At 34.2% G+C, this 20,921-nt stretch overlaps 1 protein-coding gene across 1 annotated transcript in view; it reads left to right on the top strand.

Moving 5' to 3' along the window:
* The first annotated feature begins 10,297 nt into the window (after window positions 1-10,297).
* Window positions 10,298-20,921, top strand: part of LOC124451444 (T-complex protein 1 subunit gamma-like) — a 62,213-nt gene continuing 51,589 nt past the window's right edge. Inside the window, exons 1-5 of the mRNA XM_047002058.1 lie at window positions 10,298-10,421; window positions 10,534-10,595; window positions 11,974-12,024; window positions 12,438-12,597; window positions 18,785-18,905. Of these exons, the coding sequence (XP_046858014.1) occupies window positions 10,391-10,421; window positions 10,534-10,595; window positions 11,974-12,024; window positions 12,438-12,597; window positions 18,785-18,905 (425 nt within the window). The 5' untranslated portion in view covers window positions 10,298-10,390. The remainder of the gene's footprint in view (window positions 10,422-10,533; window positions 10,596-11,973; window positions 12,025-12,437; window positions 12,598-18,784; window positions 18,906-20,921) is intronic.

The raw sequence follows: 20,921 nt of genomic DNA, 5'->3' as shown, positions 1-20,921 counted from the left end.
GAAATGCATTACGCGTCATACACGAACATAGAAGCGCAAATGATTTGCATATTTTGCGCTCTTATCTAATCTCGTTTGCTTTACGTTGTTAGCTGCTTAACCACTTGGCACTTGTGCAAGAAAGGCCGGAGTTTTTCGACCAAACACACTCAAATAGCAAACTGAACTTTCTGCTCAATGTTTCTAATGCTTGTGTTGTGATCGAATACGATCAAGACAAAATTTCAGATCGATATTATGAAACATCTGTGTTAAATCTGTTTAGATAAAGCTCTTTGCGACATTGCATTACTTGAATGTGTTGCTCAATGTTTAAATGTATGAACACGTAAACATGCCACTGTATATGTCTGTATTGTTAGTGTTTCATACAAATGTAACCGCATATGTCATCATCTTTAAAGTTTACATGCAACTGTAGTTTAACGTATATCGAAATCTTGCAAAACGGATTGGATTTCAGGCTCTGTTTCGGTTATAAGCGCATTTTTATGATGGCTTACACACACAAAGTAATCAGGATTGAGTCGTTCTGATTCTCTATTTATACCTTATTTTTATTTAGAAACTACATGCAAATGTAATACCGAATTAAATTGAACAAACCCAGAAAAAGAATATGAAAGGTCATATCGACTATATCGACTTCTTAGTATTTTCACTAAGTTTTTCTACCAATGGAAACGACAACAAAAATAAAATGACTGTTCAGATTTCATGTGCTAGAGGCACTTACTACAATTAATACCTTAATTTAGTAAAATTTTCACAGTTTCCTCGCTATAAATTGAAGAAATGCAGATATGGTCGACAACCTTCCGTCTTTTCAACGAAAAATATAATTTACGTAATTAGAGCAAAGCACGTGTAGTTTCTGACCAAGAATTGATTTAATTTTTGGACTTTTATGTGGCGCATTTTGCGTTTTTTTCACGTGCGCCAGTATAGCTTGCTATTTCTGGCGTACAATTTTATCTATGAAAAGTCCATAAATGTTTTTTTTATGCAGTGTGGTGTTTGAAATTAAATGAAGATATGATCCCGTTGAGTCACCTGATTTTTTCAGGTCCTGAGACGATTGCTTAAATTGTCCAGCAAAGTGCGAAGATCATATCTTCATTTAAAAGTCCATAAGATGTTCAACATGTTTCCATGAGAAGTTTCATTATAGCAATACCTTTGAAACAGAGTTTTTTGAATTCGAAACGTTTTTTGCTCGTTTTCAAAAGGCTTATTTATCATTTACAGACGATGAAACTGGATCAAGGTCAACAAATTAAGGCTACGCAATGCAGAAAACTTTCAGACTTTTGGCTTATGATGAAGTAAGGTCAATTTCATTGCAACAATTAACGAAAGATATGCATGATACAAGTTGATGCTTATTTAAGCGCAGTACACGCTTATTAAGGGATAATAAAATACTCCGGTTATTCTACGATGAGCAACCTGTATCACAGGAGTATCTACAGTAATCATTAAAGCATGTTCAATTGTTTTAGTTCCTTTAACAGCATGACCAACCATTGAGACATTTTTTGATGCAACAATGTAAGCCTTCTGAAAAGGAAGTCTATGCCCCCCCACAATAGCATAAAAACATCAAACGCTCCTTCATAGTTGAACCACTTGTCAATTGGTTTATTTGCTTGCACAAAAGATGTAACATTTGGAAAAATTTAATTTTTTGAGTAATATTTATTGTCAACTATCGATTCAACAAAATGTCGTTCACAATGTTCCCAAGCAATTTCACCCAAACAGCGCGGTTACAATTCTTTTTGCACATAGTGGAAGCAAGATGTCGAAGTTACATTTTAGTTGCACATAGTCGAAGCAAGATGTTTAAAAAAAGTTGATTTTTGTGATTTGATATACAAAGGAAGGAAAGTCTCTGGCTCAAAAATCTCTGGTTCAAGTTTGTTGCCAACATTTAATGCTCTTGTCAATTTTCATAATAAACCCCATACTATTATTGGATACGTTTTCCAAAGTAGCTTGCTTGGAGGCGTGTCATTCTAAAAGCAAAATTTCCAATTGTTTAAAAGATTTTTAAAGTTTTTTACACGCCATGAAAGAACGTCGTCTTATGTAACAGATGCTAAATATTATTATGTAAGGAACGTGCCATCTACGTAACTCGTCTAAGCTAAAAGCATCAGACATGTGCGTCCCATTTTATACTGCCTGACAACACATTAGGCATGGCGGACAGATAATAGATTAAATATGATAAAGTTTAATTCTAAAATGAGCTACCGTATAATAACTTGCTTTATAAGTGTCGCACAAAAGCATTTAGAAAATCGGCAAATGCATCAGTAAAACGTGTTTTTCAAGTTTTTTTAGAGGCTTAAATTTCAAATGTGTAGTCGAGCCTCTGTTTATTTCGTCCTTGGTTGAGACAAAATACAAATAACAATGCGCTGCTCTTAAGAATGGATGAGAGATGTTTAAAACTGCCGTACATTCGAATTGATATCTTCTTTCATTTATTGCCCTTGATATTTTGTATACCAGGTAGGAGGTTAAAACCGACCTTTATCAAATAGGCTGTCTGATACCCCCTTTTTATTTAAGATATTGATTAAGACGTACTTTTGGCTCTTTTGTGTCAATTTGTGGCATATCTGTTTTATTTGTGTTAAAAGCGAGGAGGAATTTTAAGGCCTGTTTTAAACATCGAATTTAAACATGCCAATTACATTAAAGACGAAAGAAAATGCAATGAATTTTTTCATCATCATTTGTTTTATAAATTTGTATTTCGTCTGATAATGCTTAGTCTAACACAAGCCATGTGTAATCCTAATGATTTCTCTGAGCAAATTGCTTTTTTTTTTGAATTTCCAACATGAATTGACAAAAGTCGACATTATGTGGAGGCTTATCATCATCAACATGATAAAACTGTACTTTTTGATGAAGAAGACATTAATAATGATACAGCTCACGCAAATGTATTTGTGCAAACAGATGGAATGCCGGAATTAAAGATGGTCGCTCTTGAATCAAGTGGGATGAACGTATTACTTTGTCGCTTTTTTGAACTTGTTGTGGAGAAGTGTTCTCAAGTAAACTGATAAAAACTTGCCATCATACATAAATTTGGAGATTGATGAAGTGGATCAGAAAAATATGAATAGCTCATACATGGATAGTTTCAACATTCGATCAAATGTTATAACATCCAAATGGATTGTGTAGTTTTTCTTTCGTACCATACCTAATAAAGGCACAAGACTGGATTAACTTTGATTATCAGATCATTTTTGATGAGCTAGACTAATGTATTTTAGGATATACATTTCAACGTCAGATTGCTCCTGACGAAGATTCTAGACTAAAATTTATGAATCCACCTTCATCATTAAATGACTCCCATTAAAGACACTCCACTATACTATAGGCTATGACCGCATGCTTAAAATAAAAATTGTCAATTTACAACTGGAGCTCATTCTTTTTTAGACACACAGTCACTCCTGGTGAGGACACTCAGGAGTATATAAGTTCACACCTGATAAATTCAATGAAAAATTTACGAGATGAGTTTTTCCTGACTGAAAGATAATAATTTAACGGGTATGAACAACTGTAAACAACAATTACGTTTGTATAATCTTTCGTTCTATTCTTAGTAGCCAAGTATTCTACTTTGGTTCGAAAGTCATTAAACCATCGTTCAAGTCTTCGACATGTTTTATAGCGCTATATAGCTTTTTTGTAGCCTTCCCATACGATCAATAAGCAGATTGCAATCAGCTGTAAATTTTACATTTCTATTTTTTGCTTCAATTAAGTAGACGAAATACGTGGGCCAGCAAACAACACTCTATGATAAAATAGTGTGAATAACTTCTCGTAAGTTGCTTTTTGCACTTACTTCTTTTGCATGTTTCAATATCGTTACGATGTTAGCACTGCAAGTGATAGGATGTTGTAAAATCATAAAAAGGTGTTAATCTTCAAAGCATTTTAAAAAGCAAGAGTGGGTAGACAATATAATATTTGGCAGTTTCAAAGCGCTACTTGTTTTCTGTAGTCTAGGATGGCCCGACATTTTCAACTACAATCTGTCTTATAAAAAATAATTCAGCTAAAGTTTATCAACCAAAAAGCTCAGTATCATGGCTTACGTACACCTATTTTTCCTGCTTATAGATGGAGTAGTTTGCAATGCATTTCACTTAACTTGTATGAAATCTGATTGGCTGTCTATTCAGTAGCTATGACCTAATGGTTTCTAATTGTTTCTGTAAGGATGACATTGCTGGAGAGTTTTCCAAAAGCAGAAATATAAGAGAAAAATGAGTCTGTAATATTGCTACCTGTGCTTAGCGTCATGAGGGAAATAGATGGGCGATGACCTTCCTGTAATATGAGTCATTGATGTCAATTAAGCAGTGATAATGGTTTCTCCATATTAGTGAAGACTCAAATTTCAACGATGGATCTCTTTATTTGAGTGCACTGAAGTATATATATGTATGAATTTTTGAAGTTTTGATGAAAACGTCAGACTCGAATTTCCACTGTAATCTTTCGTCGCACACTGGACGGACTTTTTGTTTTAAATTTTAAGTTTTATTCATCTTTAATTAGCTTCTCCGTTTCGTACAACTAAATTTATTTTATTGCTTATATGTACAGTTACTCTTGATTGTACTTACTGTTTGGCTGTCTATCTGTTAGAAAATTTCACGGAAGATTGGATTTTGACTTTTTCAATGACGGATTGGCGCAATGAAAGTAAAGTCAATTTAGTTAAAGAGTGTCTAACAACTGATGATTCCCTGTCGCTTTCACCTTCAATTATTTAAGACTTTTCCGCTGCACTCTGATGAGATAATTACTCTTATCTCAGTACACGTACAAATTGCATTTAATATTGAGCATCTTCTCTTAATCAAAACGCAGATGCGGCATGTAGATCGCATCTTAATGTAGATATAAATAAGAAAATTTATTCGAGAACTTCTATTCAAAGCATTAGTTGCATATAAGCAGCATATGTATTTCAGAATTGATTTGACTAATGATGAAATTAGAAGCAATTAGCTCGACGAGTTGGATTTGAGCAATTAGACGATCGTTAATTTACACCTTGCACAAAAAATGTCGGTTTTTGTCACATCTGACCTTTAAAGTGGTACTATTACGAAAACTGAACGTTAAAAAATCATCGATTTTAGCATTCAATAGTTTAAACACATATCAATTATTGCTTTCGTAAAATTTAAGCAAAAATAATAGTATAACGAGGGAGTTATGAACATTTGAAATGTCTAATTCTTTCATGTCCTCATTAAAATCGGCCATTTTGAATATTTGCAATCAGCAAAGTCTGTGACGTCATAGTCTTAACACGGCAAGAAGCGCACATTGAAAGTATACAAAGTAATATATAAATAGAGCAAAAAAAATCAAATTCATCGAGATCTAGCTCGCTTTCTGAGTCTTCGATCGAGACAAACGCATCGATTTCTTCATCGGAATTCATGACGGCAAATTCTGACGAATCTAATTCGAAATTTGCCATTTGCCGATAATATTGAACCGCTTGTTTCGCCCGATGAAATTGCTGCCGTACGAAGCTGCAGTCGCAGAAGAACGGCAGGTTGAGGACATGCTGCAAGATCGCTTTGATGCCCGTGTTGATGTTACTTCATGGTAAGATGTCATTCTTAGTGTGTTACTTTGATCTGATCGTCTGCCGCGTTAGCTACTTTATGGAAACATACAATTTGGCCTATATTAAAAGGTGTAGAATGTGGCCATTGTTCGTTGGATCTTGTTGTCAACCCTCAAGAGTGCCGATGCTGCATGGAATTAGAGCAATGCCGTGGTAAAATGTAATGTGCCTGGAAGTCGATGGTTGTTGCATTTCATCACCCTGGTTTTAACGAAGTTTGCCTGAACGAATTTGTTCTTCAAGCAGCTTCGTTAGGTTTAAAGACCAAAGGTCATCGCAGTTATGCGACCGTTTTCGAGATGGTCAAAATACCAGAGAGAGGAGTAAGCCTTTTTCTTTGTGAAAATTCTAAAATATTATTTTGTGCGCCTGCATCTATACTTTTGAAATTTATAGGTTCTTTCGAGCAGTATCGTACAGACAACTCGTGCGTCTTCTATGGGACTTTACAGGCAGCTCCAGACATTTGCCACTGCCTTGTTGTTGTTACAACAAAATACGGACGATATTTTTCTTCTTGAAAATAGCACGAATCTTCTTTCTTCATGCATGATACAGACACTTCATTTTGTATTTCCTTTAAAACTTTAGTATAAATGTATATTATATATTGAAAGTTTGCCTGGATGTATTATTGGTTCTCTCAAATTGTGAAAATTTGTCATCTGCAATATGTGTAAGTATATAATAGTTGTAACTTGTGCTAACCTGACGCCGCTCTCTTGACGTTGTTGGTGTTGGCGATTTCTTCCAAATAGTAGGTACGGCACCAGGTTTGAGCCGTCTAGTCATACCACCCAAATGGAAAAAACGCTCAAAACAATCATCCGAGAAGTGATTCGAACAAATCATAAATCGAATTTTGCGCGAACTCGGATTAAAGTTTGCGCGCTTCGTCTCAACAAATTTAACCCAAATTCTTCTTAAAGACTCGTCGTTTGGGCTTTTATGTAATGAAATGCCTGTACTTCTATCAGACGTATTACTGCAATCTTGCACGACACAGCGTGTTGAAGGCATGTTAAAAAATTGAGTTATACAACCTTTTATATCTCTATTTGTATATAGTGTTATATTGTAAACAGAGTTAAGACTATGACGTCACAAGCACCTTCCTTCTTGAAAATTCAAATATGGCGCATTTTAATGGCGGCTCTTAAAGTACAAGTTTTATCGCTACGTAACTCGAGCAGCATTAAATACATTGCGCTAAAATTTCGCCAGAAGAGATTTTTTTACATACACTATTAATCTATGAAAAAAAAACGGGAGGCAAAATTTTCGTCATAGTACCACTTTAAGGCGTTGAATGATGATCTTATAAATTAAAATATTGGCATTAAAATTTTTTTAGGAGGAAGAAGCTTATGAACGTGCTTAAAATACTGGACTTCGTTTTGCAGTTTGGTATTAAATAAAGCTGATGTATGTCTATCACGAAAAAACTTTCTGCAGTACTCATTTAGAATTATTATCAAAATCGCAATTTTTTTCAAGCTACTGTCCTAACTGCATGTAAAAACAAATGGCTTTTCATCATCTTCGTAACAAACCTTTTGCAATAGGTTTAAGGGCTGCTTTTATGAGCCATATGTGAATGGCTATAATACTCTCTGCAAGGATCCTTACGCTTGCAGTCGGTTTGCACAGCGAGTTTTGGCGATAAATTCAAACGGAATCGAAACAAACAAAATCAATTATTGCTTTTTGCTTTCTTAGCTACTCTTTTTTTGTTTGTAAGCTCTCGTTGATGGATTTTTGCCGCCATTCCTGAAAAGTGATGCCTTATCGCATGTGTGTTTGTTAAATTTTCAGCCCTACATGCAGGGAAGTATGGCTTGCCTGTTGCGTTTATATGGAAAATTTGCAGCCCAACAATGACGAGATCTCGCTGTTGGTAGGGCTGACCCTCCTCTCATGTACACGAAAAACAAATTATAACAATTTTTAATAGCATGCGACCTTTCGCTTGCTAGGGCTAGACCTCCATTTGTTTGGTTTTACCATTGCTGCGTATGAAAAAATAACATCAACGTCAACAATGCCACATTTAGCGTTCCACACATCGTTTGTGAATTGGCTTTCGCAAAGAAAAAATGCACATACGGGAATCACATAACGAGTCAAATTTCGATACTTTTTTGCGTGTTTTTGGAGGAAAAGTGCATGATTAAGTGCTTCACTATCAAAACAACATCAAATGCCCTATTTGGCATGATACTGGTGAAGAAAAAGATGCGCATGATAAAATACTTCAAGTCTCCTTCACAGGATTGCTTTCGTACAGCGATAAATGCATCTCTACATTTTGGTGTTATGGGAGATCTTTCAGCTCTTTTTCTATTCATTGTATAGGTTAATGAATCACATCTTAGTGTAAATTTTCACTTCAGTAGATGGCATTTATGGACATGACAAACGGGAGAACAGAAAGCAAATTGGTTCGGTGATAGCACTTGAGGACGAAGCTGTTGCCTATTATGAATAAGTAGCTATAAAAATGATAATCGCACACATTCTTTTTCAAACAGCTTTGCGTGCTTTGCAACTTCACTTCCCTTATTGATAGTTTAGAAACGTATTTGTAATTTGTAAATCAATAATTGCGGGTTCAAGCTTGATCCAAATTTCATTTATCCAGGGAGAAACCGATTTATCGACTCGCAAATTAAATTCTTTGCAAAAATTTTGATTTACGTATACTTTTTTGATATCAATAGATTTTCACAACATTTAAAACAGCTTTGACACCATGTTCTTGCTGTTGTACACCATGTTCTTATTAAGGCATCGTCTCTTTGTGCGTGTCGTTTTCTCCTAATTAATTGGATTAATTAAATTTGATTTAAACTTCGTAAGAGCAATTGTACAGTTCATCTGCAGAACGCTGTGACAAATTGCCTTATTTTACAAAACTCATAAAATATTTTTTGACTCATTTCTTGAGAAGAATGCTTTGTTAAAAACGCTTTTGTACCTGTTTATTTCGATATCATGTGGACTTTTCTTAACGTGACTATAGGCTATTGATGACAAAATGCTCGCAATCTTTGACATTATAATGACAAGAAAAATGAACAAAATGTTACCAACTCGATTTGAAATAATTGCACGAAGAGATTAAAATCGTCTGAGATGATGCGAGAGAGAAGTGATGACGTCAAGAAAAAATCACTCGAAATAAAACTTTAAAACTGATTTATGTTTTAAGGTCTGACGATTGAAATAATTTAGACCGTACCATGGACCAATCATAAAAACAGCTTTTGTTGTCCTCATAATAGAAAGTGATGAACTCCAACCCATTGTTGTTTGTAAAAGACGACACAGCCAAGATACAAATAGAATCATAGACAGTTAAAATATCAAATTTGCTTATTTTGCTAAATTCGAAGAGTAATGTTGCATTAGTACTATTTTAAAAGTACTTCATTTATGATGACAACATGTCTGTTTGCAAAATTCTTATATCGCCAGCAACTGCAACTAATGTTTGATGGAATAGGTTCAATATTCACCGTTATATCCTTCTGCTTTGGTTAAAATGTTGCATTCTGTTTGTACATGCAAGGTCATTGTGGTGAGCGTGGTGGCGTGCGCCTGTAACCGAGCTACTTCCGAGTTGGTAGTGTGGAAGGACTTGTGGTTGGGTTTCCTGTTGCATGTACTTCTATGTCAAATACGTGTACTTACAAAGCTAGGTGTAAATATGATGATCAGTTGGAACTACATGACATATAGTTTTATTAACCTGGACGATCATCATTTACAAACATGTAACGATACTCCCGGGTTCAAATCATTTACTTTATATAGTTTTAGTAAAGTAATTTTGTAAAAACTCAAATCTGACTGAGGAACATTAACGAAGCAATTCATATGTTAAGTATGCAAATTTTCGGTGCACCTTTTATTATGAAAAAGAAATATGGCTTGGTTTTTCTCCGCTGACGCTGTTTTTACGTAATTTTTTACCACACCGAGTTGTTCTGTTCGTCGATTTGTTGGTGCATAAATCTCTCAAAAATAAGGACTTAATCAGACTTGATTCGTTCAAATTTATCTCACCAAATATGTTTTCAATTGGCAAAACCTAATGCAAATCTGGTGATCTAAATATTTGTTTTGTAATTCAGGTAAAAGCTGATTAAACCAGGGAAGTTGGCACGACTGCCTGTCGTATAGGAGAAGACCTTAAAATGTTGAGTCACTCATCGTGAATTCATCAACAAGCCACTGAGAGTAAACGGTGTAATATTACATTTTACTCATCACATGCTGGTCCATCAAACGGCAGCCAAAGAATTTTAAATTAGCAATTTTTTGCTTTTGTTACTTATTAATGACGTCATGGTGAGTAGAACGTAAATTTCTTCGTATTGTGCACACTTAACGTTTGCAGCCATGTTTATCACTTGCATTTGCACGATTCTTTATGACATTATGAAATAAATTATTACCTTCTAGATGAGTGCAACGGTTGACGAAGGTCTCTTTTCATGCACATTTTAACTATCTGGTCCACGATCTATGATGAAAATATTGTACTTACACGAAGTTTTAGTATGAATAGGTCCAGTCTCCCTGCGCGAAGTTGTCAGATAAGTTTTTGGCACATTGTCCTTTCCACGTGGGCTCCTTAAATATCAGAAATTGCATCTTTTGTCCATTTGGAGGAGAAATCGAAGAGAAACCATGCAAGGAGGCTCGCCTATTATTGTTTTAAGTACGTTTGATATTAAATTTCAATAAATTGGCTTGTGTTCGTTTTGAAAGTGTGATTATATAGTGTTTCAATCACGAAGAATTTTGACCTATTCTCAATTTCTTGCCGTTAGATCAATCCACAAGAAGAGAGTCGGGCAGGAAAGTCCAACTTGGAAATGTACAGGCTGCCAAAGTACGTTGAACTTTGAATAGTACCACTTTAACTATTGTGTTATATTTAGGAACAAAAACTGGTCAACAAAAACATTTGAATGATTTGATCTTCTCCCGTACGTCCATTTAATTTTAAACTTTGATAATTTAACATGTTTGGAAGCCATTTTTGTTTTGTGGTTGACGAACAAATGTTCTAGGATTAAAGTATAGCTGACATTAGTTCGTCTTCAGCAAAGAAAAATAGTACAGGCTCTTAAAATATGCAAGTCAAAGGTTCAGATTTACTTCGCAAGTCCCACCCCGACTTCATCCTGTCTTCAGTGTCTTATATTCCATGGTCTTCATTTCAAGACTTTATACAGAAACAGTGAAGGAGGGGGTAGGTGGGTTCATAGACTAACAATTTTATGGGTAAAATTCAGCATCTTAATTACATGGTGTTTTACAAAAAAATGTGAATCAAACTTTATGTTATTGCACATTTTATAGTGTGTTTAGAGTTATATTTTTATAAAGCAAAAGAAATGAACTCTTAAGCTTTCCAATGATATGTTTTTCATTTCATAATAATCAGAAATAATCCAGTACTCACGTAAAAATTGCAAATTGACATTGCCTTTTTCCAATGTTGAGAATTATTATATACATTAGTTGATTTCTTTCTGCCATTTCAAACAAGAGAAAATGAAACAGCAGGTTTTTCGAGTGTTGTATCATAGGTTAAATAGTCTTTGATATTTGTATTAAATTCCCAATGATAGAAAAAATTACCATTTGTCATTTTTATTTGAAGTGCACTTGATCATTTTTTAGTTATTATGAAATGAAAAACATATAATTGGAAAGCTAAAGAGTTCACCTTTTTTCTATATAAGAATATGTGGGCAAAACACTACGTCAAATGCATGTTTACTTATTAAATTTCTATTCATTCTTTTGATGCACAGTATAATATATTCTCATGCTATTATGCCACTCTCCCCCCCTTTAAACAGGCTCTGTGATAATGGAAAAGATAAAAGAGGATTTTATTGTGTTTGATTTAAATTTTTTGCATGAAAAAGACTATTGCCTGTTAACACTCTACCGGATTACTATTGTAAATTTCCTTTGTATTAAAAGGCAGTGAATTTTCAATGTCAGCAACACAATCAAATAAACAAATTCTATAAACTTAAAAGGCTTTTACTCCAGATTTGACCCCTTTAAAGCAAATGAAAATGTCAGGATGAGCAAATCCGCTATACTATACACACAGGCTATGTATGCCATAGTCTTCATGGTTGTTAGTGAGCAAGATGCAGCTCTTGTCAGCAAAACTGCAGACTATCTTTATCTTTGTTGAACATTTTTTTGTTTTGAATGTCACAAAATGTTATAATTTTTTAATTAAGACCATTGCCGATGTCATCAGGACCTGTCTTGGCCCTAGAGCCATGTTGAAGGTAGGACAATACATCATTTATGGTGATCATGTTATCCAAGGAAATATGTATTATGGCACTAAAAGCTGTGTTCACAGCCATTATAGAAAAATTCTTTGACTCATAATCACCAACATTGTTGTTTTTTTCACTTGTTGAATGTCTGTCTGTCTCATATGAGTGTTTGCTTCTTGTGATTTCTTGTGACAAACTGGTGTTTGCTTATCAAAGAATATTTAAAATTTGGATCTCTAGAAATTTTAGTTTAAGGAGTTCAAAATTTAAGAAGTTTTTATACTTATGGTAGGTGTGCAATAGTCAATATGACAGTAACTTTCTGTTTGTGTGATTTAGGATTTGGCTCGAACCCCCTAACTGCCCCTCTCCCCTACCACCTTGGTGTCCATCAGTCTAAAACAAGTAATTTTTTGTAGATGCTAATGAACCCAATGGGTGGTATTGTGATGACCAATGATGGCAATGCTATATTACGCGAGATCCAAGTACAACATCCCGCTGCTAAAACGATGATCGAGATAAGCCGAACCCAGGATGAAGAAGTTGGCGATGGTACCACGTCTGTGATTATTTTAGGTAAGAGAACACCTATCTTGATCTAATAACTGGATTTCTGATTAATGCTTGTGATTTTGGGTGTTTTTCTTTGAAATTTTGCGAAATCTTGGAGTGTCTTTTTAGGGATTTGCTTGCGTAAGCAAGAAAATCCTCTATGTCGTGGTATGTGTAAGATAGAGAGCAAATATGATGGCGTAAAAAGCACTTAAAAAATTGACGGTATGTTCTGACCACTCAAATATTCGTTAACTGCCCGAACGTACATTACGCCATTCTCTGATGAAGAGTAGCGCTAATCTGTAAAATGTAAACAAATAACATAAGGGCAACGGTAAGAAAGCATTATTTTATTTGCTTTTTTAATGCACCAGTTAAAACGTTTCAAAGGCAGTATTAAGAAATACGTTCGATGGGGAGCGGGGCATCGCATAACTTAGATTTATAAAGTAACCATAAGAATTTAAGCCATTTCATTGGTCAAAAGCTATGATCCATTTAAAAGGACATACGCATGGAATTGACGTCACAGAAATTTCTTGTTTTTCTATTACAAACAAAAGGCGAAATTGTTTGAATATTAACCAGAATTTACCTCTGAATGGGCAAGTGAAGACACTAAGAATACCTAGTTGAAGCAGTTGACGTATTTGAGTAAAAATCAAAGAAAAAACGGTTTTCAAACGTTGATTTTCACTTCGCCTTCGATAACACAATTTCAACAAAATTGATCAACCATTCCTTATTTATTCTGTCCGCCAATCACGTTCTAGCACGTGACCTAAGCTATGCAAAAAGCATTTCTTCTATCCTATAGATCATGTATACGTGATACTTGTATAATATTGATTTTTTTAATTTTTTAAGTGTTGGGGATAACAAAAACATCGTGTTTGCCAGTTAAATATGGGAAAAACACTTGAGAAAAACGACGATTTTTTTGAAAGCAAACATGTTTCGACATTATCAGAATGCCATCTTCAGTGCAGAATGGTTAGTGTTAAGTAATATGATACGTAATATGATATGAATAAATTAATTACAATGAATAGGATTATGATTTAGTTAGGAAATTATAAAATATTTACAAAAAAGGAAAAGAAAAATAAGTATTAAGAACTTATAACGTAAATATAGTGTTGTAGTGGTGAACTTGGATATTTAAATCGGGATTAGTTTTATTGATGTGTAGAGCTTCCTTGATTTTGAGTGAGAAAATGGATTGATCAGTGTCGATGATTTTAAAATTTCTCACTCAAAATCAAGGAAGCTCTACACATCAATAAAACTAATCCCGATTTAAATATCCAAGTTCACCACTACAACACTATATTTACGTTCTAAGTTCTTAATACTTATTTTTCTTTTCCTTTTTTGTAAATATTTTATAATTTCCTAACTAAATCATAATCCTATTCATTGTAATTAATTTATTCATATCATATTACGTATCATATTACTTAACACTAACCATTCTGTACTGAAGATGGCATTCTGATAATGTCGAAACATGTTTGCTTTCAAAAAAATCGTCGTTTTTCTCAAGTGTTTTTTAAAATTGCTGCTAATTAGAAATTAAATATGGGAGTTTTTTTTTGCATTTAATATATACGACAAGTTTTTTTAGAATAGACATGTTTCGACATCTCATGATGCCATCTTCAGTATAAGTTCGAGCGTGTTATAAACTAAATATTGTGTTGAATTTAAAAACTTGAACATTGAGGTCAGGGTTAGTTTTGTTAATGTGGAGTGCTTCTTTGATTTTAAGGGAGAATGAGGTGTCGGCAGTGTCGATGATTTTGAAGCAAGAGGGTGAATAGTTGGTTTTACATGAGTGAGATTTAAGAAGGTGTCGGTAGATATGAGAGTTTTTGTCTGTTGTGGTATGTTCCCTGATTCTGGTGGATAAATAGCACGAAGTTTCTCCAATGTATCGGGAATTACATCCTGCGCAACTGAATTCATATACCACCATTGATTTAATTGAATCAGGGATTGGGTCTTAGAATGAGAAAAGGTTTTTGATTTTGAATGATGTGAAAAGCGTTTCATAATGCTTGTATGTCTGCGCTGTGTGTGTCGTGAGTTTTGTCCGATGTATGGTAGTTTAAAGTTTAGAGTTGTTATTTTTGAATTTTCATTTATGTTGGTCGTGATCGTTGTGTCAGGAGTTTCGGTGTCTAGTTTGAGGTTGTTGCTTTGTTTGTTGTCGAGATATCGTTTTACGATTCTGTTTATAAAGTGTGGTGGAAAGAGTTTCGTAAAAGAGTGGATGGGATGTTTTTTATGTCTCCTTGAAAGCCATTGTTCCTATTGTTAAGTTTGTATGCTATGTCGATTAGTGTGCATATAAGTCCAGTTTTGTATGAAAGTGGTGTGAAACTAAAATAGTTCAGTACAGCTGTCATGAGATTTGTTTGTAAAATGTCAAGAAATGGCAGTTGATCTTGTTGTTCAGTTTCAAATGAAAATCTAATGTTTGCGTGCTGTGTGTTATTGTAATTATAAAACTTCATGGCCTCAGTTTCGTTAGTAAAAACACTATTTTTTGAGTTTTATTATACGTATAAAACAAGTAGATTACATTTAAGTGATCGCAAATGTGTTCATATTCGTTTATCTATAACTGTGTAGACAACGGTTAAATGTAATCTATTTGTTAAATATATTGAACTACATATAACTGGTAGGCTATCTTCTGTTATATCGGTAACACACTAAATAAAGCCAAAATTTTGCGTGATCTGACTTCCAGACTCACGTGTTTATTACGAGCGTGGAAAGACTGGGAACAAATACTGCCGACTTCAGCTTCAAATTTCTGGGCGAAGGTAGCCTTCCAGTTGTGTTTAGTTCAATGGGTTGAATTTGATTTGTTTTTCCACCTTTTTATATAGCATTCCCAATGAACTAAAATAGATGGAAGGCTACGTCTGTTGAAATTTTGATGCCAGTAGAGGCGAGTCTTTCCGCGCAATGTCTACACACGGCCAATTGACAGAAGCAAAAAAAAACAACTTGTATAAACTACGAACCTCCAAAAGCAAAACACAAATTCTTTTCTGTCTTAATTTGGCAAATAAGACGTTTATAAATGAGACTTAACATCAAGCATACACCATTTTTTGACAATTACATTTTTGTAAAGGAAGCTATAGCCACCCATAACTAGAAGTTACTTTGCTACAGTTGTTTGTTTTTGGTATCTGTAGATGTGCCAAAAACTAAAGCTTCTCTGTTCTAAACTAGCAACTATTGTGTGCAAGATACTTAAAAACTTCATATGACATAAAAAGCTCATAAAATCTCAAACAAAAATCACGTTTGGAAATGTCTTTTTACGCAAAACAATTATTATTAGTGTGCCTCCGTGGACGTACAAATTTACAGAAAAACAAATTTTTATTTCAAATTTACAAGAGATTTGGTTACAAAAGATAATTAGATAATCATCGTAACGTGTTAGATAAATTGATGCACCTGCAGAGAATTCCTCCCCAAGCTTTTCAATTCATAGGTATCCAACAATTTTTTGGAATTTCATATTAAATTTACAGTCAGTTTAGCTTTTTGAAAGACATACATACATGCAACTTTATTTCGAACACCATTTTTTACAAAAAATAATGATTCTGTAAATAGGTTTACGCACAAAATATTCCAAGGAGCAACTCGTATAAATTATTGGATATATCCAGTTGAATTCTTTTGAAATAAACTAGTACTTGCTGCAATGTGTCAGATGTGCATAAAATGAACGACGTCATTGTTTTTTACAGTTTCTACGGTTGATATTTTCCATTTCAAAATACGTATTCAGTAGTAAGCATCATAATTGACTAAATAAAGTCAAGCCCCATCACCTTTAATGCCCCAATACTTTTCTACGATTATTCTTTCTTTGACCAAAATCAATAATAGACTTCGGTTTTAACAAATTATTAGGCTTTTCATTACAGGTAGCCTTCCATCTATTATAGTTCAATGAGCATTCGTAATTTTTTACTTATTCAACTATTTTGTCGAAGGTTTGATAGTCGATACAAATGTTTGATACATTAGTGAAACAAAAATGACGTGAGCAACAGCCATATGTTTTGAATATTATGTTGATACATCACATAGGAAATGTAATGAAAAAAATATTATTAAATATGGAAAAAAGGTAGTGTCAGAGTGTTGCTATCTCAACAAATTATGTTTTGCGTATATATGGATTTTCATGGTTTTCGGTTGATTTTTATGGAATGTTTAGTAAAAACTTGATATTGTGTTGTGTTTGGTTACACAATATTTTAAGCCCCCCCCCCTTCCTTTTTTTTCTGCCTTTATCTTAATAATACTGATATTATTAGTAATTACACGTAAAACCAAATCATGACACATTCATTGAGTTGCTACGTTTGAATTAAGAAACAAAAGATGTTTACTGTGTTTGCACAGGCTTTTGCAAACGGATGAGGCCTTTGGGAGAACTCGAAAGCTGATCGGTGCAAGGCCGAGACCGAAGGTCGATGGTTGCACCCACTGATCTCGAAATAAGACTGGTTCAGGCAACTCTATATTCGCAGTAAACAATTTATGAAGCCATCGCCGCCATTACTAAGGGACCAGCACATCGAAAAATTAATTTGATTCAGCAAACAAAACTATGGAAAATATAGCAAGACATTGTCAAAAATCAAAAATATTGAATAAAAACAACCTTTGTAATAATTATAAAGAGAGTCGTATAACAGCAATTTTAATGCTGTTTTTAATCCGAAGCGCTCGTAATAAAGATTGATCAAGTTTGTGATCGTAAATGAGAATATCTTATTACTCTGTATTTCTGAATTACAATTCCAACAATTCTTGGTATTTCCATGTAGTTTTGGTCTTTGTTTCACAGTTTCTCCAAACCGCAGTACGGTCACGGATGACAAAAATCACTGCATAAAATTGCATATTGATCATATTTCATCATATTTTTAGCAATTCTATGAACTAATTTATCCCTCAGTTATGTTCATGTAGTTACGTGTGGAAAATTTTGAATTATTCTCGTATAAATCCACAATACATTTGTTATGTATTTTCACAAGTTGGTCCCTTAGTAATGGCGGCGCTCCTTATTTTTTGTCTTAAACTTTTTTGATAGATGCTTGAACCAGTCTTATTTCGAGATCAGTGGTTGCCCCTACTCGAGAGTTCTCACAAACGTCTCTCGCAAACGTCATCCAGTCCTCCACGCTGGTACCTAAATAAGAAATATATACTTAATTAAATGATTTCATAACTATTAATAGTTATTATAAATTAGTCTCATCAAAAGTGCATTAAACAGCCACCTATGTGAACTATGAACATCACATTCGGGTTATACTTTGATCTATTTTAGTAGAGGCTTAAGAATCAAGTTTCTATGGTTAATGATAATTGAATATGATTGTATGAAGTAAGTTCGCAAAGAGCGCCGAAAATTGAGCGAAGACCGATGAAACAACACCAATCTTTCTATTAGTTAGCTGTTCACAAAAAAGTTTGTACGAAGCTCGTGGCAACAGCAATTATAGCGCCGGGCATTATGCTAAATCTATAGTTACTCTTTTGTCGTTTGTTTTTCATTTTATCATGATACAAATATTATAGTTAGTTAAACGCGTTCTATGCTTAATCTTGCTTTCAGATCACGCATTTTTCCACAAAAGATACAACCGTAAATGCTCGCATGAGCGCCGCTCCCATTTAATTATCGCTCTCGGTTAAGCGCCGCACTCAAAATCTAGAAAAGTTCTTTAGACTTTGATAGATTTGTTTTAATGGAGCGATTATTTAATAAACGCTGCTTTTACTTAGGCACCCTTCACGAATGAGAGCGCCGCTGTGCTTAAGCGAACATTCACAGTTCATAATTAAGCATCATATTCAGATTACTATATTTTATTTACTCGCTTTTCCTTGCGTACAACATGGTTTTCTTCATACCATACATGTAACGATTTCAACCCCCCAGATGAATTAATCGTTTTACTAAACATGTTGCAAGAGCTGATGTATCACAATTCTTAAATTTCTTGAAAAAATTTTTTCATTCAAAAATGTGCCATGTGTTTGAAATCCACAACAAGTCGTAAGACGTTGTGCTTTATCCAGTTAAATGTAGCTATAAAGATCAGCTTTTGGGAACTTATGCCTAAATTATTGCGATTCATCGCCATTTTAGCGGGTGAAATGATGTCAGTCGCGGAACAATTCTTGGAGGAGCAGATGCACCCGACAGTCATTATTGGGGCTTACCGTCAGGCACTTGAAGATATTTTAGGAATTATGAAGGAGGAAATCAGGTGCGAATCAACTGTAATGTATTAAACATGATATGAAAATTACGTGTTCACGTATTAGAGTTTTGAGCCAGTAGTACCCTATTTCGTTCGATGTGTCTTCAGGATTATTATAGGTAGAACCATATTAGTGAGGTTACTTATGATTAAATGTACCCGAACTTCGAGGGAGTTTGTTAAACTTTTATTCAGGTGGACCATGTTGGATTCAGGTGCAATCTAGTGACATGATTCTCGTTCGTTTCCAGTCCTTAATTCCATTTTACTCTCGAAGTTGCTCAGTTTTTCTTGGGTTTTAGACCATTCACCATCGCAATGGTCCTTTTTATGGCAATGTTTAAGTTTGTTACCAAGACAAAGTGTCTGTTTCAACTTTAATTTGCATGATGGACTTTCGTTCTATGTTAACTTGTTTTTCTTTCCACCGCTGCGATTTATAATTTCTAACACTATTTAGAATGAAGGAAAGATTCAGCCAGTATATTTGTAAATGTAGATCGTCCAGGTTGGTATAGTCCTGAGAAGGAGTCAAATGACTCTGAAGATGACTACCGCAAAGGTTGTCGAAACGTCAGTCAACAACAACAAAAATAGTCCTTCTCAGGACTATTCCAACCTGGACGATCTACATTTACAAACATGTAACGATACTCCCGGGCTCAAACCATTTACTTTATTCAGCTAATATTTTGGCCATGATTTAAGATTTCAAGACCAAAAATTTTTTGTTAGTTTATAGTTCAAAAATTGTAAAACAGAGACTTTGTGGTGGCGGATTTAAAAATTGTCTTAAAAAGAGTAAATACCATGGTGAATGGTCGAATGCTAAAGTAATAGTTCTTAAAAGGACTGTTTAAGCCTGAACACTAAACCAACAATTCTAAAAAATAGTTTTGTTTCGAATAGATATCCGAAAAAATTGCTAGACTAACTTTTTTTATCAACTATGAATGAACGAGATAAACCTTTTGGACCGGCCAAGTGCCCTGTATACTTTAAACTTCCCTGGATTGGCGAGGCCTCAAATGACATCGAGAGGGAAACTAAAATATTACTGAGAGTTCATTTTTCGCCTGCAACGTGGTTTTCATATTTTCGAAAAAAATTATTCTACCGCCACCCCCAAAGAGTCTCTGCCTGCGCAAATGTCAAGCAATGTAATGTATGAGTTCAAATGTGAGTGTGATGCTCGCCATGTAGGAAGAACTTCTCAAAAGTTGAGTGATAGAATAAAACAATATTTTCCAGCTTCTATTAGAAATAAAATTGTTTCTTTAAGGCAATACAACCAAAACGCGACTGTAAGAGTGAAAATTTGATTTTATGTGATTCAGCGATTGGAAAACATTTTTTGAGCAACACTCACTGTGCCAATTAATACTCTGATCATAACTTTAGAGTTATTAAAAAATGTCGCCTTTGAGTCTGTATTAGTTAACTTCACTAATCCCGTCCTCTGCCGACAGAAGGATTACGTGTTTCATTTATCTCTGTTTTAAGCGTCATCTCTCAATTTATAGAGATGACGTTGACTTTTGGTTATATTATAAATATCGCATGATGCTGAAGCTCTCATTTAGCAGACGTTGACACCTGATGAGTAGTCAGCCAAAATTCATATTGTCTTTTAGCTTAAAAAACAGTTCTTTTAGAATTGTTGGTTTAGTCTTCTCGCTTTAACAGTTCTTTTAAGAACTATTACGTTAGTATTTGACTATTTACCATGGTATTTACTCTTTTTAGATAATTTTTAAGTTCAAAAGTACGACGACTTTACTAGGAGTACGGGTTATCTTTGTACAGTTGACATAATTTTTTGTTTCCATCTTGTGAAACAATAAAAAATGAAAGTTCCCCTGTAGTATAATTAATATTCATAGATTCATATATTTATAAATATGTATTAAACTTGTATAAATGGCAAAGGTTTAGTAATAAGAAGTTAGTTAGATAACTAACTTTTTACTCAACCGTTAAAAGATATTAACAGCGGACCCGTTAATAAAACACTACATTTTG

Source organism: Xenia sp. Carnegie-2017, unplaced genomic scaffold (genome assembly GCF_021976095.1).
Source record: "Xenia sp. Carnegie-2017 unplaced genomic scaffold, XeniaSp_v1 HiC_scaffold_13, whole genome shotgun sequence".
NCBI classification, from domain to species: domain Eukaryota; kingdom Metazoa; phylum Cnidaria; class Anthozoa; order Malacalcyonacea; family Xeniidae; genus Xenia; species Xenia sp. Carnegie-2017.
The sequence above is the reverse complement of the archived record's forward strand: the minus strand, read 5'-3'. Positions and strand labels throughout refer to the sequence as shown.